Source organism: Chlorocebus sabaeus, chromosome 1 (assembly GCF_047675955.1).
Source record: "Chlorocebus sabaeus isolate Y175 chromosome 1, mChlSab1.0.hap1, whole genome shotgun sequence".
Lineage (NCBI taxonomy): Eukaryota > Metazoa > Chordata > Mammalia > Primates > Cercopithecidae > Chlorocebus > Chlorocebus sabaeus.
The window spans coordinates 107,457,153-107,482,544 of record NC_132904.1 but is presented as its reverse complement, the minus strand read 5'-3'; the positions used below and the strand labels follow the sequence as shown (position 1 = coordinate 107,482,544).

The 25,392-nt window shown below is 40.1% G+C and overlaps 1 protein-coding gene across 1 annotated transcript in view; it reads right to left on the bottom strand.

Moving 5' to 3' along the window:
* The window catches only part of POU2AF2 (POU class 2 homeobox associating factor 2), a 156,680-nt gene extending 134,399 nt beyond the window's left edge, over nucleotides 1-22,281 (bottom strand). The window contains exons 1-4 of the mRNA XM_073020056.1: nucleotides 22,153-22,281; nucleotides 10,499-10,678; nucleotides 9,387-9,438; nucleotides 8,879-8,987 (exon numbers count right to left, since the gene is read on the bottom strand). Coding sequence (XP_072876157.1) covers nucleotides 8,879-8,987; nucleotides 9,387-9,438; nucleotides 10,499-10,678; nucleotides 22,153-22,281 — 470 coding nt within the window. The remainder of the gene's footprint in view (nucleotides 1-8,878; nucleotides 8,988-9,386; nucleotides 9,439-10,498; nucleotides 10,679-22,152) is intronic.
* Nucleotides 22,282-25,392: the final 3,111 nt, after the last annotated feature.

Genomic DNA, 25,392 nt, shown 5'->3' with positions numbered 1-25,392 from the left:
GTCTTTAGTTATTGAGAATAAAACTTAACTTTTTTTTTTTTTTTTAATCTAAAAGAAACAGGTAAGGAGCAGAGAAAAGGGATGGGTTCTATACTATTTGGGTTGCTGGTTCCAATAGTCCCTAAAGCAGCTGTATCTGACTTTACAGAGGCCTTCCTTTGTCCCACTCTTTCCTGGAGTCCATGAGACAATAACCTCAATCTTTTTCAAACTAGTTTATGCTGTATTTCTATCATTTGAGACAAAAAGAGTCTTTATTAGTATGTTCCACAATGAGTTAGCCATTTTGACTATAGGAGGGTGTTAGGTCGTGGTTTTCACAAAATGAATTTTGGCAAGAGGCTCAGTGGTGCCCAGTACAGCTCCGCTCTGGAGTTTTAAAAGACAAGATTAGAGGCAGTGCCATCTTGGAATTAGCAAAGTCAGTGCAACTCGTTTAAAGCAATGATGTCTAGAAAAGTGTTTTATCTCATAGGAATACAAATCCCACACAAGCCTTATAGCTTATAACCAAAGTCACTGTGTTTGGAGCCTGAAATCAGTGAGCATTGGTTGTAAAAAATCACCCTGCAGGCATGATCCCAAGCTCACTAGGTTAACAGAACAGTCAGGAGGATGAAAATCAAAGAGCCAAGAAGATTCATGATTAGCAGGTGACTTAATGAGTTTGAATTCATCTCATTTTGAGGCTTTATATAACTGTAGCAAAATTCGACAGTGTTTATGAAAGCTCATTTCTTTCTCTTTGGTTAAATGAAAATTAACTTTAGTGGCTAGAACCTTTTTTGTCCTTTGAAGGCTTAATTTGTTGCTCTTGCCTTTCTCTGGGCTCACAGAAAGATGCCTGGTTCCCATAATACCACTGAAAGCACAATTTGCCAAGGGCTTGGTACCATTCCCCATGGCGGCAGAAAACTATCACAACTAATAAATCAGAAATACTCTGAACTCATTCTGAGTCCAATATTTGATTTTTAAATTTGATTTTAAGGATATTATGTTTTTCTTCTTGTCAAGAATAAGAGTGAAATAGTAGGAAATGAGGTCACAGTATAAGCCAGTCATGAAATACTTTCCTCACTTCTACCTTTTAACCTGGCCTGTCAAATTAGTAGAAATTAGGAATTCAGATTGTAATGTAATTAGACGTTAAAGAAACATATACTTCAATATATCTTATAAAACTGTATTTTATAAGTAAAAACTGTATTTTATAGTAAAAACGTTGATTGCTCCCAAACTAATTTCTAAATCTAACGCAATTTCAATATAAATCACAGTACAATTTTTTGGGCAACTTGACTTTCTAAAACTTATAGGACAGTTGCATAAAAAGCTATGTCAACTTTGAAAAGGAAGGGCAAAGCAGAAAGGCTCAGCTTGACAGATAGTAGGTTGTATTGCAAACCCAGATTGATAAAAAAGCAATATAATGGAAGCACCAGGAGAAATAAATAGATCAATCAGATCCATGTGAGTCTAAATCAATTCTCTGCATTGGATTCTAATTTAATTACATGATGAACATAGTCTTAAAGAGGTTAATTATTTGAAATTTAGCACACAAAGACTTTTGTGAATATTTCATGTTTCCTCAAAACCAATGTGGATTCTCTGTTGGGTGTAAGTTTCTCTACGTCTATTGGTTTGTAACGATTAATCGTGTTATTGAAGTCTCCTATAATCTTTGCTCCTTTTTACTTGATTAAAAAATTCCTAAAAGGATTGTGTTAAAATTGAGTTATAATGATTTATTTTCACTCTGAGGATGATGTTTTTTATGTTTATTGGATATATTCTTAGGTACATATATGCTGGTCATCTTTACATAATTTGATTATTCTTTCTATCAATATGTCATATAACCCAATCTTGAAGTTACGAGGCAGTGAGAAATTTCTACATGAACACACACGGGTGAATTCAGTGACCAATCATCTGTAAATAAGAAGATGGCTTGGAAATGTGGGTGGATGACAATAGTAGTTAACCGTGAGAAGAACACAGAAGATTTTGAGGTCAGGAAAGGGTAGAAAAGATGAGATGAGCAATATTCATTCATTCATTTATTTCCTTATTAAGTATATGTTTTCTGAGTGCTTGCTATATGCCAGGCACTAAACTTGGCATATTGAAGAAAGTTTTTAAGATGAATTAGTTTAAGATGAATTTGTCCTATGGTCCCATCAAGCATTTGCTTGCAAAGCACTCATGTGTAAAGACAGATCATGATGTACATATTCATATGTAAGAAATTGAATGTGGAGCGCATTTTATATATATATATATATAAAACATATCAGAAGTTCATCCTAATAAAATCTCCAGTTGTCTTTAGGAAATTTCAAATCTGTAAGTAGATTTAAGATAATAGGTTAGCATGATTTAAAAGCTACAACTTGATTTCAAAATAAAAAATATTCAATAATTACTCTTGTATCAGTAATGATCCCATTTGTTAGAACCAGACTGTAGCTATAACAGATCCTCTTCAGAGGTTTAAAGCAGTGATTTTCAAACTTAAGTGAGGATGTGAATTACTTGGATACTTAATAAAAATGCTAGATTTTCCCTCCAGAGGGTCAGTGGGTTTGTGGTGAGCATAAGTATCTAGATTTAGCAAGATCCTTAGCTGATTATGATACTAGAACTGTGTGTTTAAGAAACGCTGCTATAAACTCTACTAATTCAAGTTACAGGGCATTAGTAAACAAGAAACACCCAGAAAAGTGACTGCCTTCCAGGCAAGGAATGGGCAAGTGACAAACTTGCAGTCTTATTTGGATGTGATCTTGTTTTTCAGGTACTGCAAATTCACTTCTTAAATATATTTAGAACATTTTTTGTAATATATTAATGACCTAAGGGGAATAATCCTCATAAAAACGTGAAAACATAAATTTTTAATTATTTCTGGCTACATGGTTTCCAATCTTGTCTTGTTTCTATATCTGCATAACAGCTTTATTTTCTATGCCTAGAGATTCCTCTTTCAGTAGTTGCAGCTTCTGTGACCTCCAGTTTCTTTGCTATTTCTTTCCATTGTAGTGGACAATTTCGTTGATAGTTTCCTGATTTGGGAAAGAGAGAACAGTGAACAATCTTTCTAATTTTCCTTTTTGACCACGGAGAAAAAAATTTACTTATTTTGACCTGGCTAAAGTCCTATTTTCTCCTCTAGAAACCATTAGGAATATGCAGCAAGGCACAGCGTGCTTGATTTCTGGAAGCATCTTGGGAGAATTCTGGGGAAAATCCCCATGACCACCCTTTATTCATAAGGAGATTATTTTTTCCCTTCCCCATTTAGGAAAACTCCCTCTAATATGCTTCCTGCTGACAACTAAAGCAGGTTTGGGAGACTATTCAATTTTAATAATAAGACACTTTATGTAAATTAAGACCTACTTAAATTCAGAACTGCTTTAAGATTAGGAGGCACAAGTAAAACTGAAAATAAAGCTAAAATGGAACCAAGTTTAATACTCATGTATGAAAGGGATAAAGAAAATCATAATGTATTTGCAGATATAGACCTTTTGACTAGGATAGTAAGATTGCCCCTGAACTGAATATTCAAAAGATAGGTAATAAACAAGCATATATAATAGGCTATTATGTTTAAGCCATCCAGCTAGAAAGTTATAAAAATTTACGGGCAAGCAATGTACAAATTATTTTTCATAAAATATACTGAGTTGACAACTAGATTTAATGGAAAAATATGTAGAAGATTGGAAGAGGGCCATTGTAAATGGAAAAGCACACACTGAAACAGAAATTAGTATCATCAAACATGAGGTTGTTGAGAGACTTGGATTTAACCCAACAACAAATGAAGCAGAATAAGAGTATGGAGAAACACAAGGCTGGCAAACAGAGAAAGACACGAAGGTGCTCATGTTATAAAAACCTAGGAGCACATAAACATTTCTCATAATGAAAAGCAACTGTGATGTTTTGATGACTGTGTTCTGGGATTATATCCTACATCATCCCTCTAATCTACTGATCAATAACACCTTATCAAAATATTAATAGTCTTTGCTCGGAATGTGTTATTGATACTAAACCCAGGTTGGCAGCTAGCAATAGTGCCAGTCTTTTCTAAATATTTATTAACTACTTGGTTGATTAATTTTTATGGAATTTTGACAGGAACTGATATGGACTTTACTGGCTTCGATATTTATACCGCATTCTTTCCTTCCCTTTGAAAACCAGAATAACATTTTTGCCAGTCTTAACCTCTGGCTATTAGAAAACACATATTGAAACCACATATTGACACCACTAACACATAGTAGAATGGCTAAAATGATAAAGATTGACTACCTTAAGCATTGGTGAGGACGTGGAGGAACTGCAACTCATACTGGTAGAAATGTACAATGATTAAAACTACTTTGAAGAAAACTGTTCAGCAGTTTCTTAAAAAGTAAAACTTATCATATGATCCAGCCATTCTACTTTGAGGTATCTACCCAAGACAATTGAAAATACGTACACATGAAGCTTGTGTGCAAAGACTCATAGCAGCTTTATTGGTAATAGCCAGAAACTGGAACAATCCTGATGATCATCAATAGGTGAATGGATAAACAAATAATGGTACATTTATGCAACAGGCTACTACTCAGCAATTAAAAGGATAAACTAGTGATACACAAAACACCATGAGTGAATCTCTAAGTATGTGAAATAAAAGAACCAGAAGAAAAAGGGTACATATTCTAATATTCCATGTATTTAAAATTCTGGAAAACACAAACATATCTATTGTGACAGAAAATGGTTCAATGGTTTCTAGTGACAGAAAAGTAAGAGAGGAATTACAAAAGGACCCAAGGAAACCTAGCGGGAGATGAATACGTTCTTTATCTTGCTTGCAGTGATGGTTTCACAGGTGCTTACATAGGTCACCAATCATCAAATTTCATACGTGTAGGTATTGTATGTGTATTTATTGTATGTCAACTGTGCATCAATAAAGCTGAATAAAAAAGTGAAATCATTACTGGAATCTTTCATCAGCAGGAAAAAATAGAACACAAGTCAGTAAATTATGTTTAGGTGGCCCAATAGCATATGAGGAAAATACTACACATACCTGAACACTGTGCCAACTTATTAAATTGTAAACGTGGGTCTTTCAGTCTCATATCCCTTCATGAGGAACACATTTTAAACCATTTGTATTGTTTCATTTACCCACAAAGTCAGTCAAAAATAGAAAAACACTTTTGATAACATTTGTAGCTCTATCATCAATTTTTGATTCTATAGATTATTGAAATAATTGAAATATCAGAGGATAGACCCCCTGGACTGCATCTGCTATAAATTTTTCTGCAGGCATAATAACCTTGATAAGCTTGTGCACTAGAAATTCAATTTCAAATGTGGGTTGGTTAAGGCACTGAGTACCCTAAGTACAGATTCCAGAATATGTTAGAAATAACCACTACAAGATGTTCTGGAATTGAGCTATAATATTAGCCTCACAGATATTGGCAGGCATTCTTTTATTTGATGAAACAAATAAGGCAGTGGAATTTATTGTACTATTTAGTAGGGAAAAAGGCAAGAGCTTGTATAGAGAAAACAAAGACGCTCTTTTGCTTTTAACAGAGGAGATAAAATAAAACCTTAAAAGGGGGGCTGCTCATTATCTTGGGCAACTCACATCTTGACTTCAGCATCATCATGCACTTCTTCCTCTCCTTTTCCCTTCCCAAAACCCTCTCCTCAGTCAACCATTGCAGCATCCTTACTGAATTCACCTGCACAGCATCTCTCTGTTTTTCCCCTTCTGTGACCTCTCCCCTGACCATTTGAAATAGCCAATGCTAACTCAGTGTTGTTTTAAAATGCAGTGCTCAGACCAGCCGCATTGCATCACCTGGGAACATGTTAGAAATGCATATTTAAATGCACCTCTCCAGATGGCCTGGATTAGAGATTCTGGTGGCAGAGTCCAGCAATGTCTGGTTTAACAAGCCCGCAGGGTGATTCTGGTACATGCTGAAGGCTAAGAACCCTGATATAACCATTCTCCCTTTTGTGAGGTTCTCTTCCTAAACACAATTATTTTGCCTATCATTGCCAGATGAAATTTCCAAAGTGTGGATATGACTATATCCTTCCCTAGGGCAAGAGCCTTCTACCTTCTTCACTGTTAATACCAGTAAACTGTTAATACCTGCTGAGCACTTTCCATGTGCTAGGCTATATAGCTCCCAGCTGGGCATAATAACTATTTAAGAAATGTGTGGTGAATGGATGGGTGACCACTTGCTCTTTTGTGGTGTCAGGTTGCAAGGGCCCCTATTACTGGTTCCGAGCCCTGGCCTCACATTTGATTCACCTGGGACTTAATAAAATATACCCCACCCAAGAACCATTAAATAGAGATCTCTATGGGCATGGTCTTGCATCACATTTTTTAACGCTTCCTGAAGTGATGATATGAAACTGGTTGATAGCCGAGTCACCTATCTGTGTGACTCCTGTCTTCTTGGCCTGTTTCTCTCACAGCTGGGGTCACTTTGTCCCCAGCTGCAGCAGCCACTGCCCTGCCCTTGGCTCTGTCATCAATCTTGTTAGACAAAGGAATGTTAGAAACCAGGGGTAGTAGCTGGACTGACTCAGCTTCCTGTTAATGGCATCTTTACTTCCTCACTAAGGTCTTGAGTTTAGCAACTGTCCTGGCTTCACTCTAGTCACTTTCCGCACAGCATCCAGAATGAGCTTGTCCAAACCTAAGTCTGTCCGTGGCACTCCTCTGCTCAGAACCCTCCAGTGGGCTTTCCAGTCTCATGGAGAATAAAACAAAAGTTCACTCGGTGACTTATGTATCTTCTGCTCTCCCCTCTCCCTTGCATGCCCATTCTCCCATTGCCTCTCTGGCCTCGGCAATTACTGCTCTACCTCTGTCCAGAGCTGACTCTGCTCCAGCCACACTGACCTCCTCCCTGAGCCTTGGGTGTACTTGGGGCCTTTGTGCTTGCTGGTTCCTCTGTCTGGAATCATCCCCCCTCTGCCCATTAGCCACATATCTCCCTTCCACACATCTTTACGGAGCATAACTCGAATGTCCTCTTCCCACTCAGTAAGTCCTACCGTGACCACTCTGTTTAAACTCGCTGGCACCTTTCCAGTGCTCCTACTTTGCTTTATTTATTTAGGGTTTGTTGTCCATCTCTAAAGGCAAACTTCATGAGGTAGTGAGTTTTGTGTCTTATTCACTGCTGTATCCCCAGTACTTAGAAGAGTACCTGGCACATAGTTTGTATCTGATATGGTTTGCCTGTGTCCCCATCCAAATCTCATCTTGAGTTGTAGCTCCCACAATTCCCACATGTTCTGGGAGGGAATCGGTGGGAGGTAATTGAAATATGGGGGTGGGTCTTTCCTGTACTATTCTCATGATAGTGAAGAAGTCTCTTGAGATCTGATGGTTTTTTAAAGGGGAGTTTCCCCACACAAGTTCTCTTTCCTTATCTGCTGCCATGTGAGACATGCCTTTCACCTTCCAGTGTGATTGTGAGGCATCCCCAGCCACGTGAAATTGTGAATTCATTAGACTTCCTTCTTCTGTAAATTGCCCAGTCTTGGGTATGTCTTTATCAGCAGGATGAAAATGGACTAACACAGTACCCAATAAATATTGACAGAATAAATGAATTCCCGACTCCTGTGGTCAGGCTGTCAATCTGATAGTCCATTGTAGAACCTGAGCCTCTGCCTCATTCCTTGTGCCCACCTTCAGACCTTGGCGATCATTTCTCTACCCCAGGCCATCTAAGACAGAATCCTTATTCTCTTCTGGACAGGCCTTGCAGGGGTTGGAGAGTGGCTCCGGACACTACCAAGGCTGAGAGGCTCATGCCTACAGCCTTACCTCCTAACCCTGCCTCTGCCCTGCCTGTGTTTCTGTGTTAGCCTACATTAGTTCACCTCAATCTTGACCATTTTCCTCAACAGTTGCCTATTGCTAAGCACCGTATGTAGTCTGTCCCATTCTGGTGGAGGACCCTGTGGGAAGGCCTAGTATCTATATTCTTAGTCCATCCTATTTCTCTCTCAAGCTCTAAACTCTCTTTCTGTCAGAAGATGTGTTGTGTATTGAAGGCACTGAACCAAGATCAATTGTTATATCTATTTATCTATCTAACTGTACCCTATGCTCCTTGAATGCAAGCTCTAAAGCACCGGGGATTTTTCTTTTTTGTTGTTCATTGCCATTTCTCCAGTGCATCGACCAGTGACTGACCCATTGCAGTCACGCAATATATAAACATTTGTTCAATAGATGGATTAATGACTTCCACTGTTATTGCTTAAGGATGTTGCTGCCACCCCTGAGTTCTCAAGTATAAAAAATTAGAAAATCCACACAAAGCAATGCTTTCATTTGAGAGAAGTTACAGAGTGAGCTGCCTTGATTCTTAATTCATTCTTTTTAATTTAACCCCCTTGTTGCTTAGTTTTTAAAAATGAATAAAAAAGAAGTACATCAAATTTGTGGAGAAGTCACTTTAGAAATGCTATAAAGATATAAAATAACAGATGGAGTTTCACGGTCATATAATAGTAAGTCAAGAAGCATCCATTTTAAAAATTGAAACATTGGCATCTAGATATCCAGATATTTCCAAATATCTGGATGTTAGATGCAACATACAAGCGGATATGTAATTGACATTTTTACTTTTCATGGTGAGATCCAGCCTTAAGGAAATTAGAAGAACAATTGTAAAGCAAGTTATTTTCTCTTATGTTGAAAAACATGACAATTTTTGATACCTATCTATGATGGCATTTCCCACACCACAGTAGCCTTGGGAAAAGACACAACAAAGAAAACCAAACCAACCCTAAACATCCATAGCTTCTGAGGGCCACAGAGGTGCTGGTTCTCCCTCTTGCCTTGGGCTTCTGCCCATTAATGGCACTAATGGCAATGTCTCTCATTTTGGGGCACTCTGCGGGGGATTTGCAGACATTGACTCACTTGTTCACCCCAATGACCTACTGAGGAAGAATTAATTGTCCCAATGTAAAAGATGAACAGCAATTTCATTTTTGGCTATTTATCCAAAAGAGTTGAAATCAGGATCTCAAAAAGATGTCTGCACACCCACAATCCTTTCAGCATTATTCGCAATAGTCAGACTGTGGAAACAACCTAAATGTCCATCCACAGGTGAGTGAGTGGATAGAGAAAATGTGGCATATACATACAATGGAATACTATTTGGCTTATAAAAGAAGGAAATTCTGTAATATGTGATGCCATGGATGAACTTTGAAAACATTGTGCTAAGTGAAATAAGCCAGTCACAGGAAGACAAATACTGTATGATTCCATTTATATGAAGTACCTGAAATAGCCAAATTCACAGAACCCAAGAGTGGAACAGTAGTTGCCAGGGCCTGAGGGAGGAGGAAATAGGAAGTGACTAATCAATAGGCATAAAGTTTCATTTAAGCAAGACAAATAATCTCTAGAGATCTGTGGTACGATATAGTCAACAATACCATATTGTACATTTAAGAATTTGAGGGCAGACTTCATGTTAAGTGTTATTATCATAATAAAACAAAATTTAAGAAAATACAAAAAAAGACGGAAAAAACTCAGTAGTTCAGCAAAATCTAAGTAACTTTTGGTTAGGAATCAATGTAGCTAGGAAGAAAAACCTTTCCTCCTCCTGACCTTGCCCTTGCCCTTAGCTTCCAGGCATCTCCCACCTCCCAAGCTCTTCACCCGCATGGCAGTGGATGCTCATACCAACCTATACGTATAAAGTATTTAGTATAAGCATGAAGCATTCTAAAGGATCATTTGCTGTTTATGCAAAATTCAAATTTAATTAGATGTTCTATATTTTTATTTGCTGAATCTGACAATTTTATTTCCAGTATCTCCTCTGAAAATATTATTGTGCTATAATACAAGAAATTTAACTAAGAGTAAATTATGCTCATAACAGTGAACACATGAAATCAACCTGGGTGCCCATTAATAGTGGATTGGATAAAGAAAGCATGGTATGCATACAACATGGAATATTATGCAGCCATTAAAAGAATGAAATAATGTCCTTTGCAACAATGTGGGTGGAGCTGGAGGCCACAATCCTAAGCAAATTAACAGAGGAACAGAAAACCAAATACTGTATGTTTTAACTTATAAGTGGGAGCTAAACATTGAGCACATATGGACATAAACATGGGAACAGACATTGCAGACTGCTAGAAAGTGGAGGGAAGGAAGAGGGCATGGGTTGAAACTACCTATTGGGTACTATGCTTACTATCTGAGTCCAATATACCCATGTAACAGTCTTACACATAAACCCCCTGTATCTAAAATAAAAGTTGAGAATTAAAAAAAAAGAATAAAGAATACTAAGGAAAACTGTAGGAAGTACCTCACGCCTTCTTGCGTTACACCATCTCTTTCATCTGATTGGTCTTTAATGCCACTTACCACGCTGGGTTTCACATCATTATTTGTGAGCCTGTTTCTCACCCAGTATTGATAAGTAGCCTGGGGGGAGGGGAGAGTTATTTCATGGTTTATTCCACATTGCCTCTCCTTAGTGCCTTGGTCGGCACCTTCACAAAGAGGTTCCCTGGTGCCCCACTTCTTGGAGCTGTCCAGGCCAAACTGGTCCACACCCAGAGGAAGTGAGAAGAGCCAGGGAGGGGTAGATTACCTCATGGGGAGGTCTGACCAGGCCCGAGTGGAAATACAGTGAATCCTCAATATTTGCAGATTCTGTATATATTTGGGAATCCACCTGCTTGCTAAAATGCATTTGTAACCCCCAAATCGATACTCATGGTGCTTTCATCATCATTCACAAGCATGCACAGAGTGGCAAACAATTTGAGCCACCCAACACAAATTCCTGGCAGAGACTGAACAAGGCTGTGCTCTACCTTGTTGTTTTGAGCTCTCATACTATAAACAAATGTGGTGTATTTAGTGCCATGTTTTCTGTGTTTTAGTGCTTTGTGTTGGTGATTTTGCTATTTTAAATGGCCCCAAGTGTGGTGTTAAAGTGCTGTCTAGTGTTCTAAGTACAGGAAGGCTATGATATGCCTTGGGGAGAAAATAATATATGTTAAACTTCCCTCAAGCATGAGTCACAGTGCTGTTGGCTGAGTTCAGTATTAGTGAATCAACAATCTATATTAAACTAGATATCTTTAAACAGAAGCATATATAAAACAAGGTTATGTGTTGCTCGGTTGATGAAAATGTGACCACAGGCTGGCGGGAACTGAACCTGTATTTTCACTTGGAGCAATGGTTTAGTATTCTTGAATTCAGTGTTTGTGGCAACTTTATAGATCATAGCTACTGTGAATAATGAGAATTGACCTGTATGTTCTAGATATTTCTCATTTGTATGATTGACAGGCAACTCATCAGGCTGATATGGACAATGTAGGGGTCATGGAAATGAATTACTGAAACTCCTCAAAAGAGGAAAAAAACGTGGCTGACAATGACTTCAGAAAACGGAGAGGGGATACAAATGGAGTTGCTAGTTTTTCTAACATTGAAGGCGATCCTTTCGAGAAAATACCAGCGGCAAGCTTTCCTGCTTCTGGCATTTGTTTTTCCTTTACAAACTTAATTTTCATTCCTGCTTTTCAAGAGGAAAGTTTCTTGGCAGCAGGTGATGGTACTTATGGGATTTTATCTTGGGATCAGATATCTTTTTGTTCCACTCTTGGAAAATTCAAGCAGGGCAATGGCAATGGATTGCTTCAGAGCTTGACAAGCATAGGGTTAAGAGGCTTCACGAGATTTTTATTAATACAGCTAGGGAAGGCCAGAAAGAGCCAATTTACCGACGTCAGTCCCCTAAACTCCATTTTGCCGGAATGACTCAATCATCTATTGCGCTGGATCTTGTTTCTTCTGGGAATTCTGAGGGGTGTTAGAATTAAATTACCACCACTCAAACATTTTGTACTTGTTGTTTTTGAAAGAAAGCCTTGTCCAAAAGCCCTCTCATCTCCTGGAGTGAAGTACAGAGATCCTTGAACAAAACCAGATAGGTAGACTAGAAGATATTCTCTCTTCAAGCTTTCTATATTTTTTTAAGTATCTATTACTGAGAAACTGACTTCGCAAGCCCTGACTTGCTGAGAAGTGTTTATTAACCAGCAGATTGTTCTCTCAGTTCTTTGGTACTATGCATCAAGCTCAGCAGGTCCAGCCAGAGGCAAGATGGTGAAGAGATTTTGCCATTGTTTTTGTGGCTTCTTTGCTCTACCTCCCCAGTCAAGGTTCCTGGTTTCCATTCTTCATCTTTTCCACCTTTATTTTCAGGAAAATTTACCAATTAAAAGACTTTCTGAGAATATAAATTGATATAGCCATTTCCTAAGGGCTGTCAATCACAATTTTAAACGTGTCTACCCTTTATCTCAGCAATTCTACTTCTAGAAATTTATCCTATGAATTAATGCACAAAGATATATGTATAAAAATGGTCACAAAGTGCTGTTTTTTCATAGCAAAAAAAACTAGAAGCAACTTACAATGCCATGTGTGAAAGCCATTAGAGAGAAAAAAGCACATCTCTCTCTACTGACATGGAATCATGTCTACAACTTTCTGTTAAGTAAATATGGCAAGTTGCAGAAAACGTATAGTATAGCTAGTTATATAAAAGGAAAAGAACATGTGTGCATAGAAAAATGTGTGAAAGGATAAGATAATATCAATCTCTTGATAATGGTAATCTTTGTAGCCATTTGAATTGGGTATGAGGAGGTGGGGGAAGGAAAGGAGTTGAGGAGTGGCTTTAAAAATTTTATTTTATATATATTTTATTATTTGTTACATTAACATGTACTTTTATAATGCTATAAAAACAAATGTTATGAATGTTGCCCACTAGTTTTATTTTCCATTCAGGAAATTTCTGTGGAGAGGCAATAACTGGGTCACCAAACACCTGTCACCAAATAACTGTCACCACCTGTGACATGGTTGGGCTGCCACGCCCATGGTGTGCTGCCTTGACCATCCATTTCATTGATGCTGGATGGATTTAAATCATTTCTGTGCTATCTGTTCTATGGGCTTCTGTGACATATAGACAAACAGGCATGGAGACTATTCGGCTATGAAAAGAGGAGCTGCTAAGAAGTGAGGTCCAGTTTCAACATTTTCATCTGTAACCAATTCAAAAGATGTTGGATGCCTGGCAGACATGTCTGCTGAAATGATGTAATTAATTATAGGCTGCATAAAAATATGCTTTGGTTGACTGATTTATCCATTCATTCAGTTACTCAATAGCCATTTTACTGAGCTTCTACTATGTGCTAGACACTGGGCATGATTTAAGTATTAAACTCATTTGTGGACTTGTGCTTAAAGCCCACAACAAAGTATTAAAATATTTCAGTGCTGAGGACCTTACTGTTGTTGAGAAATGAAGCACTGATTTCCATACCTATAAAATAACACCACCATCTGTTGTGATAAGAGAAAAGTCTTCAATGCTTACTTAAAAATGTTAATGAAGAAGCTTCCCTGAAGATTATATGTAAAATCTCCTCGTTCAAATTTAGGCTGTCATGTTGTAAAACAAGTGGGAATTAGATGAGTCAATGTAGGAAAAAAATTCATCTGGTCAAAGTCTGCAGACAGAAACAGGGAAATGTTTTCAGATCTGAAGGAGAATATTAAAGAAGAGCAATTAGATAACCTTATTGTCAGGAGATAATCCATAGACTATATGAAGATCCCTTGAAGAGAAGACAGGAAACAAGATGGGGAGGACAACATAAGGAGTCACCTTTGAGCAATTCAGAAACACTAAATAGGTCAACATAGGAACTTCACATGTGGGCCAGTGTGGAGGAGCATTGGGTACTTCCTAGGAAGCACAGTGCTTCTCCCAGATCATCTTTCGTTCTTATGTCTGCATAGGATTCATTCTAGCTCCCGTCTTCCTGAGACCAGATCTCAGGAATTATATTTTTATAACCTGGCCAGAACAGTGGCTGCTGCTGTAACTACAAACATTATGAGTTCTTCTTCGCCCCATTTGTCCTTTCTCTTTTGTGTTTGGGAGCAGAGAGACTAAATTCTGTTTGTCTTATATTCCCTTATCCATTCATTACCTACAAATATTTTTAAAGAAGAACCATATGCCAAGCCCTGTGCTAGTTGATGAAGCACATGGAAAGGTACCCTTCTGGCCAGGAAGGCCCTCATAGTCTCAAAAGGGAGACAGGCATTTAAGCAATAAATGACAGAATTACTCTTGATTGTCCTTTCTCCTTCATTCCTGGTATCCAGTCCTATTGTCTCTACCTCCAGAATATGTCTCCAATCAGACCGCGCCCCTGCAGTTCTACTGCCTACACCTGAGTCCAAGGCACTCTTCTCTCTCACCTGGAAGAAAGGGTCCTCTGGCTTTTGTTCTTGTTCTCTGCAATCCCTTTTCCTTACAGCAACCAGGAAGATCGTGAAAAGGATGGAAGTCAGATCAGGTCACTACCCTGCTCAAAAACTTCCAATTGCTTCCTACTGGACAGAAAATAGAATTCAGACTCTTTGCGTGGCCTCTATCTCTTCTGCTACATCTGATACCATTGCACTTGCTTCTCTCTGTGCTCCCATCACACCAGCCTTCTTTCTCTAGCTCATTCCTCCCTCAAGGCCTTTGCATCTGCACCACCTCTGTCTGAACAACTTTCTTCACACCTCTGCATGACTCACTGGGCCTCAGCACAAATGTTCCTACCTCAGAGAGGCTTTTCCTAACCACCTTCCTGAAAGTATGCCTCTTCCAATCTCTATGTATCACATTACCCTTTCTATTTTTCATGGTATCCATTGTTGTCCGAAAAAAAATGTATTTATCTCCTCGCTTCTTACTATTTGTGTTCCCCATTGAGATTGTAAGCTGGGGGAAGCGGGGACTAAACTGTCTTGCTCCCTCTCTATTGCCTGGGTATAGGTCAGTATCCACATATGTTTGTGGAATAAATGAATGAGTATAAGTAATGGAAGTAAAATGTGTATTTGCACCATCCTCTGTACTGTCCATATTATTTGCAGATTAATCCTAATACTAACAGAGATAGAATCATGCAGCCATTTGTGGAGTTGTAGGAGTGAGAAGGAATACTAGAAGTTTGTAATCCTCTGCTCTTCCACAGTATTGAAATCAGTGGCTTTATTCACTTTTTATGAGCCCTTTGAGGATGTAAATAAAACCCCTGGACTCTCTAGGAAAATGTACATTTGTACGTGCACTAAAATAGCCACATAATTTCACTGGGTTTATGTAGGGTGACCAACCGCCCCAGTGAGCCCCAGACTGAGGGGTTTCCTGGGATGCAGGACTTTCAGTTCTAATACCAGGACAGTCCTGGGAAAACTGAAATAGTTGGTCACCCTAGGATTATATCCCCCCAAAAGTCCTTTTGTGAATCTTTTAAGTGCCCAAGAGGAACCCTTCCTGTGGATGTTAACATATCAGAAAATGTTAAATAATTACTAAGCCTCTACTAAGAGAAGATAGAGAAGTGAAGCTGATGAAGACAATGTTGAATCTGAGTGTCACTAATGTGCAGGGCAAGTCTGTGTAATGGGACCCCATGCATAAGAGACGTTTAAGGAAAGCAGATGCTATGAACAGTAATAGCATCACTTTAGGTGATATCATGGGCAGGTGCTTATCACTACCCATGACTAAGTTAGCATAACTATCCCCCACTCCCTTCCACTCACCAAAACTAACCCATAGCGTGAGTGTTAATGCTATGACTGTCCAGTGCCAGTTGGAGGCAAGGACACTCTCATAATGTGGGAAAATGAACATGATAAAGAAAGCTTAGACTATCTCTTCTAGAAGGCCTTCTCTAATACTTGGCAAATTGTGGGAATCCAATAAGTATCAGATATAGGTAAGCAGAGGTAATCAGTGTTTTGTATAACTGAGTCGTTTGATCAATATAACCCCTAAAGGAAGCTAATTAAATAAGCCCTTGCTCTTGGGATGAGGTTATGTATTCACTTGGTATGAGTCTGGGCAAGCTACAGCTATGGGGTCTTCACAATAAATTTGTGGACTATCTCTTTAAGAAACAACACTCTCATTAAGTTTGAAAATAACTTTTAGGAAGCTTATAGTCATGTTTTGTTTGAGGTATGTCCTGGGAAGTCATCCAGGGAGCTCTGACATATACCTTCCAGAGTAAATAGCTCTAAGCCATTCTTTCTGTACAAAACTGCAAGGATGAAACTATGTGCATGGAGTACAACCATTCTTACTGTCTTGTCCATTTGCCTGGAGTAGGGATAAGTGACTGCAGTAGACATTACTAATGTTTCCCAACATTCAGCTCACTTTTTTTTCCTGCAGCCAACTGCTCACCTGGCCTTACCTTCAGAGGGTGAGGCCATGTCACTAGTCCTGGCCAATGAATCTATATGAGCAGAAGGCATGCTCACCACTTCCAGGCTGAAACACAGAGGAGCAGGTGTGAAATCCCGATGTGCTCTACTTCTCTGCTATTGAGGAGGGAACCTTGTGTAGAATTGATAGAGTCACAAGATTGAAGCAGCCTGAATCCCTGAGTCACCTTGTGGGTAATACCTGTCCTAAAGGGTCAGTGAGACCCACGGTGGAGGTTACATGAAGAAGAAATAAACCTTTGTTGTCTTAAACTCCTGGGATTTCATTCAGTTAATTTACTACCTCAGTGTAATCTGGTCTATTTTGACCTATTCTACATCAAACCAAGGTCGTTAAACTATAGATGACAATGAGGGAAGCTGCAGCCTCTGAAATAACTTATTTCAAAGCTCTCCCCAACAGGGGAGTCCATATTGGATGTTAGCAATCCAGCTAACACTTACTTCCTAATTATACTCACAAAACAATGAATTACATAAGCTGAGAGTCCCCATTCCCAAAAGTGTTCCAGTTCGCTATGACAGCTGCTCTATATCTCAGCCTTCAAAGTGCTGGGTCTGAGAGCAGCTGAACAGAGAAGTCTATGGTGCTCCAGGTTACCCTATATTATCTTGTATCCTTGCAATAACCCCCAAGATCCAGGCAGTGATTCTCAAACTTTTCCTGTTACATGTACCCAGCATCAGTAGACATGAGTAGAGAGAAAGCAATTGAGTACATAGCTTGTCAGAAACTTATGTTTTCTTGGACCAATAATAATATTAAGAGCTAACATTTATTATGACATGCACATCTGTGAAACATTTCATATTATTTCACCTTATTGATAAGGTCTTCTCAGACCACTCTATTGAAACTTGTAATCCCTGCTCATGCTATAAGCCTTATCTCCCTTCTCTGCTTCACTTTTTTCCATAGCCTTCCTACTAGGATGTAAGCTCTACAAGGGCAGGCATCATTGCCTACTTTTTCACTGCTATATCTCCAGGGCCTTGAAGAGTTTCTAGCACATGGTAGGTGTTTGTTGAATCTACTGAGTGCCATGTAGCCAGATGGAGAATACTGAATTCACCAGAATTCTACTGTGTGGGTGGGTGGGGTTTGGGTGTGAGCTGAGGCAGGTGGCTTGGCAGGGTTGCTTTCCCCAAAAACAGCAGCTAGTGGCAGACTGGCCTGCAGTTCTCAGGTGCTAAGCACAGTGGGGACTATCAGTTTCACAGTGAGCTGAGAACTAGGGGACAGGCACCATGCAAAGAAGTCAAAGAGAAGGATGAGAGGCAACAATATAGCTGAAGCTGTGTGTAATGCAATGCAATGCCTGTCTACAACCAAATATCAGAAAAGTTACTACACGAATGAGATACTGAACGTCATTTGCTTTCTTCTGGGAAATAAAGCAAGGATAAATATTTGAATCTGGGTTTTAACATAAGGTCCAAGTGTTCTGGAAAGAAGAGAAACAAAAGACATAAAAGCACAAACCTTATTCTCACTCTTACCCCACCCAGAAGGTGAACTCTAGGTTATTACTCGTGGTGCAGTAGGAAGTGTGTGAAGTACTTCAGTAAAAGCAGTCAAAATTTGCTGAGCTCTTATTAGGTGTCAAATAACTTTACTAAGTGCTTTACCAAAAGTCATCTGATCATCACAACAATCCTGTATGGTATGTGCTCTTCTTATTGTCTTATTTCACAGCAGAGAAAACTGAGGCACCAAGAGGTTCACTACCTTGTCTCAGATAATCCAGGTAGGAAGTGGGAGAACTAGGATTTGAACTGGGCAGTCTGGCTTCCGAGTCAGCTCTTGTAACCAATGTGACAGTGCCTTTTGCTTTTTATCCTTTGTGTCACTTAATTCTGACAATGGACATATGCTCTAGGACGATTCTTCTTGCTTCACAGATGAGGAAGCCATGGCTTGGGAAGGCTGAGTAAACTTGCCTGGTGTCACAAAGTGTTTAAGTGGTGGACCCTGAATTCAATTCAGATTGATTTCCTTTCTATTGCTCTTGTGAACCAGAAAGTATCTGAGACACATCTCAATCAATTTAGAGGTTTATTTTGCCAAGGTTAAGGGCCATGGCCTGTGACACAGTCTTAGGAGGTCCTGAAAATGTGTGCCCAAGATGGTTGGGTTACGGGGCTTGGTTTTATACTTTTAGAAAGACAGAAGTTGCAAGGCAAAGACATAAATCAATACATGGAGGGTATACATTGGTTTGGCCCGGAAAGGCAGGACATCTCAAAGTGGGGGGTTTCAGGTCGGTCATAGGTGGATTCCAAGATTTTCTGATTGGCAATTGGTTGAAAGAGTAAGCTCTGCCTGAAGAGTTGAATTCAGCATAAATAAATTATTGAGTTTAGATAAGGGAGTCATAGAAGCCAACATTCTTGTCACGTAGAAGACTGCTACCTAGAGAGGAGAGATGGTGAATGTCTCTCATCTGATCCTAAAAGGTGTCAGACTCTCCAGGAAAAGACCCAGTAAAGGAAGGAGATTCTTTCCAGAATTAAACTTCCCCCATAAGAGATAGCTTTTCAGTGCCATTTTAGAATATGTCAAAGGAATGTATTTTGGGGTAAAATATTTTGATTTCCTTCAGGGCCTGTTATCTGTCATGTGGTGCTATCCCAGAGTCAAGTTGAAATTTGGCATCTTATTGCTACAAAGATTCTGTTTTGTCAGCCTTAAGGTCTCTTATTTATTTATTTATTTATTTATTTATTTATTTATTTATACAGAGTCTTACTCTGTCACCCAGGCTGCAGTGCAGTGGTACGATCTCAGCTCACTGCAACCTCTGCTATTTGGATTCAAGCAATTATCCTGCCTCAGTCTCTCACTTGGGATTACAGGTGCCTGCCCCCACACTCAGCTAACTTTTTGTATTTTTTAATAAAGGCGAGGTTTCTCCGTGTTGGCCAGGCTGGTCTTGAACTCCTGACCTCCGGTGATCTACCTGCCTTGGCCTCCCAACGTGTTGGGATTACAGGCGTGAGCCATTGTGCCTGACCGTAAGATCTCTGTTTTAATATTGGTGCTGGTCAGTTGTGTCTAAACTCCAAAGGGAGGAGGGTATAATGAGGCATGTCCAATCCCCTCTTTGTGTCATGGCCCGAGCTACTTTTTCAGGTTTCTTTGGGATTCCTTTGGCCAAGAGAGGAATCCACGCAGTCAGTTGAGGGGTTTAAAATTTTAGTTTTGGTTTATACTCTCTTTTGTAGTATTCCGTACTTTTCCCTCACTACTTTTATAGTTGGACTCTACCCTAGGATGACTAATTTACTCAACCACTCTGTCCTACCATCTTCTGATGGTGGAGACTGTGCTTGGTATTGGACTAACAAATTGATTGAGGTCCTAGATTTCCCATTTAGAAGTTGGTGACTCTGTTGATGTTTCTTCATTTGCACCCCTCAGGCCACCATTCATTCTTCTCCCTCCTCTGCTTTTCCCTGTGCCCAGGGAGGCGGATCTATATGGACTGCATCACTGCAGCTCCCTTGTCCTCTGGCTTCCTGTAGAGTTCAGCCAATGGGAGGCACCAGCAAGATATCAGAGATTCGGAGGAGAGAGTGGTTGGTGTATGGGGTATTTAACCCCAATGCACCATTTCCCCTGTTCCTTCCTTGCCTCCCTGCTATAGCAGCAGGTCATGGTGGGTGGATTCTCTTCTATGACTCCAGCTCTCCCTGGGGTGTGATAGCGTAATTCCTGCCCTCTACCCCTCACTCAGCTCCTTTGAAGCTAGGGATGATAACAACTTTTCCCTGTTGTTAGTTTCTGGGTGCTTCATCATCTCGTGTAGATGGGCTGTGCTATTTCCTGGTGAGGCTGTAATGTGACCCTTAAATAAGTCATGCAAATTTCCAGAGTCTCAGTTTCCTTTTATGTAAAATGTAAAGTATAAAACTTATCAAAATAGTATTGGTATATTTCAATTGCTCAGTCCAGTATCTAGTCCAAGGCAAATGGACAATGGATAGTAGCCATTTAAATTGTCATCATTATTAATATTCTGTAACCTTAGGACTTGGAGTACTGATAATTAATGTGATACGAATATGCAGTATAATCTTAAACAGAAAAAATGTACTTCTCCTTGCTCTTGGACTCTTAAAAACTCAGTGGGAACAGCAAAAGTGGGCTCTCCAGTAAATGCTCTACAGGTCACTGAGGTTGACCACTGGAAGTAACAATAACTGTGAATACTTTTTGAGATCATACTTTTTTTTGGTCACATACCATGCTAAGTCCTTAAAGTTTTTCTAAGCATGCTTTAATTTTTTTATGGGCACAAAATAGTTGTACATATTTATGGGGTACAGTTGTACATATTTATGGGGTACATATGCTAAATTCTTTAGTCAATTAATCCTCACAATGACCTTAAAAGGTGAGTAGCAGTCATGAACTCTGCCAAAGTGGCCTGCCCAAGATTAGTCACAGCCAGACAGAGCTGGGATCTAGCCCATGCCTACCTCCAAGCCTGAGCTCTCCCGTGCTTGGAGCTGGAGGGTGGTGGCTAGCAGCACCAGCCCTATTTCCTTCCAAGAGGAAGCCTGGCTTTCTCAGTTGCTGCCTGGAAAAGAACATAACACTCACTTCTCTTCTTTTCCCCCAGATCTCCTTATTATTCTGTCACATAGGAGGCAACTGAGCCCCTCAGGTCCCTTGGGGTGCCTGAAGACTTTGTAGGCCAGTTAAGGGGGTAGCACTGAGTCTTGAGGTGGGCGTGTTTGATTAAGCTGTGGGGACTTCAAAGTGTGGTCAGAGGTCTGTGGAATCCATCAAAAGAAGCTTCTTGCCTGAAGCCACACAGAAGGATGACAGAGGAGCAGGGAGCCCTGCAGAGAGGGAGAGCCACGGTGGAGCAAGGGAGGTGGGACTGCAGAGGCTGGGAGTGGAGAGGCTGGCAGGGGGAGCACACTTTGGGCATCTGAAGGTGTGAGCCCCATGTGAGGGATGGGGCTTCTCATAATGACAAACTCGGAGAGAGTGTGGGCCCCACAGGACCCAGGAGGCAGAGGGAACAGATCAGAATGCCCGCACCAACGGCCCTGACATAGAGCTTGGCTGCAAAGCCCCTGAGGAAAGGGAGTTCCAACTTGCTTTCTAATTAGCTGAAATATTTGGAATAAATAAACGGATTTCTCTGGAGCCCACTTTATTACATTTGGAGTCCTCTTTCAGAAAGGTTGGGAGGGGAACAACATGTGCCTCTGAAGTGGAACCATTTTGCAAATACTTGAATAGTATTTCATACTATATGATCACTTATGGCAAAGAAAAGACAAATGACTTAAGTTTTCCCTTTCTCCCACCCTCAAAGAAAGAAAACAGTCCATGTATATGTTAGCCTTAAAAAAAGAAAAGAAAAGAAAGGAACCCCCTGGCTTTTCTTGCTGACTAAGAGAGAAGAGAGGACAGCTGATATCAGCTGCCTCAGGAGGAACTGCTTAGCAGGGAGCTGGGAGTCTTGACGCAACCTGAAAATATTCAACGAGGGGATTGTTTCTCCATACAGCATCTTCTAAGGGTAGGCTTTGATAAAGTTTTAAATAAATTCCACATTGAGTAAATACCTGCACTCTTTCTGCCTGTTTAATCAAGTGAGCTGGGGTCTCCCTACTCCTGGCTTCATGCCCCCGTGGAAGTCTGGATCAGTGAGAGAGGTTACCTTGACCCAGTCATCTTTGGGTTTTTCACAGTTAATGGCTCGTTTTATCAGCTCTGTATTGTTCCCTGATCCACAGAAGGCTAAGATAGAAAAGTAGGCTCCTTCTTTGATGGCCACAAAAAGACCCATTCTGCAGAGCATATTGTGTGTGGTAAAATCCACCAGGACTTTGAGGAGTAGAGGATGGGTTTTCACTAGAACACATGGAAACAGACTTAGAATTGAACGCCAGGCATTCACCCATCAAAGTCCTTCAGGCATTTCACCCGGGGATTCACCCCGATCACTGAAACTCACAAGGTGCCCCCTCCTCAAGTCAGCGTGGTGGCTCTCCTGGTCTTGCTTCTCACATTCTTCATTTTAGTTCTTATAACCTCCACACACAGGACCTCCACATAACTGTTTTTTCTTAAGTGGAACACTTATTTCTCATGCAAAACAATGCAATGATCTTATTTATGTCTTTATTTATTTTTTGAGATAGGGTCTCACTCTTTTGCCCAGGCTGGAGTGCAGTGGTGTGATCACGGCTCACTGCAGCCTTGATACTCCCGGCTCAAGTGATCCTCTCACCTCAGCCTCCCGAGTAGCTGGGACTACAGGCGCATGCTGCCACACCTGACCTAAAACAGCGTAATGATTGATTTTGATGTCTCAGTTCACCAGTGCCCTCAGAGTCTCAGCTTCCTCCCCCCTGCCTTAACACTGTGAACTAAGTTGTATCCCTGCACATTCAAATGCTGAAGTCCTGATCCTCAGTGTGATAGTATTTGGAGATGGGACCTTTGGAAAATAATTAGGACTAGATGAGATCATGAGTGGGACTCTCATCATGGGATTAACACACTTATAAGAAGAGACAACAGAAAATGTGTGTGTGCTCTTTTTCTGCTGTGTGAGGACACAGTGGGAAGGCAGCTACCTTCAAGACAGAAAGAGCACTCACCAGAACCCAACCCTATTGGCACTCTGATCTTAGACTTCCAAGCCTCCAGAACAGTGAAAAAATAAATACCTGTTGTTTAAGCCACCCAGTCTACGGTATTATTTATGATAGGCCAAACTGTTATTTACAGCAACCCGAACAGTCTATGGTAGTATTTATGGAATTATTTATGGCAGTCTATAGTATTATTTATGGCAGGTATTTTCTCAAATAAAGGCAGCCACCAAGAGGAATGTTGTTACCAACTGTATTAGTCTGTTCTCACAGTACTGTAAAACTACCTGAGACTGGGTAATTTATAAAGAAAAGAGGTTCAACTGGCCCATGGTTCTGCAGGCTGTACAGGAAGTATGGTTGGGGAGGTCTCAGGAAACTTTCAATCATGGCAGAAGGGGAAGCAGGCACGTCTTACGTGGCTGGAGCCTGAGGAAGAGAGAGTCAAGGGGGAAGGGCTACACACTTAAACAACCAAATCTCACAAGAATGCACTCACTATCACAAGAACAACAAGGGGGAAATCTGCTTTTATAATCCAATCACCTTCCACCAGGAAGGGAAATCACCTCCCACCAGTCCCGTCCTCCAACACTGAGGATTATAATTTGACATGAGATTTGGGTGGGGACACAAATCCAAACAATATCATCAGCTATTAGAATAACTGATTTTTTTCCACCCATCTCCACCCTGCTTTACAAGTGTCTAAAGAGAAAAAAAATCGTCTAATTCCTCCCTTAAGTGTCATGTGATATAATGCAAAACCTGCAACTTCCAGGGGCAAGAGGTGAGTCCTGCCTGTGCCTTTAATTGGCTGGTTAGCCATGAATGAGTGATTTACTGCTCTAGTTTGTGCTTATCTGCTGGCCAAGAGCATAGGTTGAAATAGATGATTTATAAAGTCAGCTACTGTCCTGAAATACATGACTTGATGATTTACAGAGATGGCAACCTGCAGATAATCCCTGAACAATAGCAAGACCTAGTACCAACAAAAGTACTATAAAGGCTGAGCATACAAACTGCTAGTGTTCTGGGAGTTTGTCTATGAATCCAAAAAGACGATCTTGAAAGGATGCTTTCCAGTTCAACTTACTTGAATTTCACTTAACATTTAAAATCAGGATGAAATATGAAAAAAAAGTTGATGATTTGCTTTCCTTTTTATAGCCTCATCTCAGGGTCTAATCTGCATAGTTTTGTTCTAGGATGGGAATGATATAGTTGAGATGTCTTTCAGGACATTCCCTTAGTCTGAACTTTTATTTTTTAGTGGAAGGAAAATGTTGTATCCTGCATCACTTAAATTCTTTGTCATTCTCTAAATATTTATGAATCCACTAATAATGTCTCCGGTTATTCCCAGTAACATGATCATTTATCTAAAAAAAATGTTTTTTGAATCATCTGAGGATCTTGATAAAAATAAATTCCCTAAATCCCCTTTTAATTAAGGAGGATTCAGGAATCCACTATACCCTGTGCTAAGGCACACTTCCTTCTCAGCATTTGCTCCTGGCTCTGTGAATCTAGGGGAACATAAGATCCAGAGACAGCCCACTTGGTTTTATCTGGGTCAGGCCTACATCACTCCTTAAGGGAAACATGAATTTCCTGTCTTGAAAAGATAAAATGATCACCAACCCCTGTGAATTTGTAAAACAGAATTTTGGAACGGTAACCAGAGGGGGTCACAAAGCCAGTTGGATGATCTTTTTTTAAGAAAAAAAGTATAGAATCTTGAGCTAGGAAATGAGAGTTCAGGCCTTGGCTCTGTTGCCTGGGCAGAGTTTCCGGTTGTTTATAGGGACATTGATAATGCTTTCCCAATTGGATTACCCTGTAGGTTAACTGTGCTAACACAGGTTGTTGGGGTCCTTTAGGGAGCCTAGGAATTAGCCCCATCTTTGCTGATTAACCTCTGAACCAATTGAGGAATAGGATAAAAACTCAGTAAACGTTTAATGACAAAAGTGAGGATGCTGGATGCAGATTAGTGAAAGAGTCAAAATTAGTGTGCTAACCTCTTCCTCCCCAAATTCCATCCTGGAACAATAACTGAAGGAATACGTGGGTTGACACTCTTTCCCCAGTCTGGATGGAGGAAGAAGAAAGAGACTATACTCTTTATGCTGAGGACTATTAATACTTTAGCCCTAATGCATCAGAAAGGTAAGACCAACCAGTTAATTCACGTCTATGGTAACAGGAAAGGTGGGACACAAGGCTAGGAGAGTTTAGGAAAACTGCTTCTTACAGAAAGCACAGGAGACAGACATTTCCTTCTAGGACAAAGG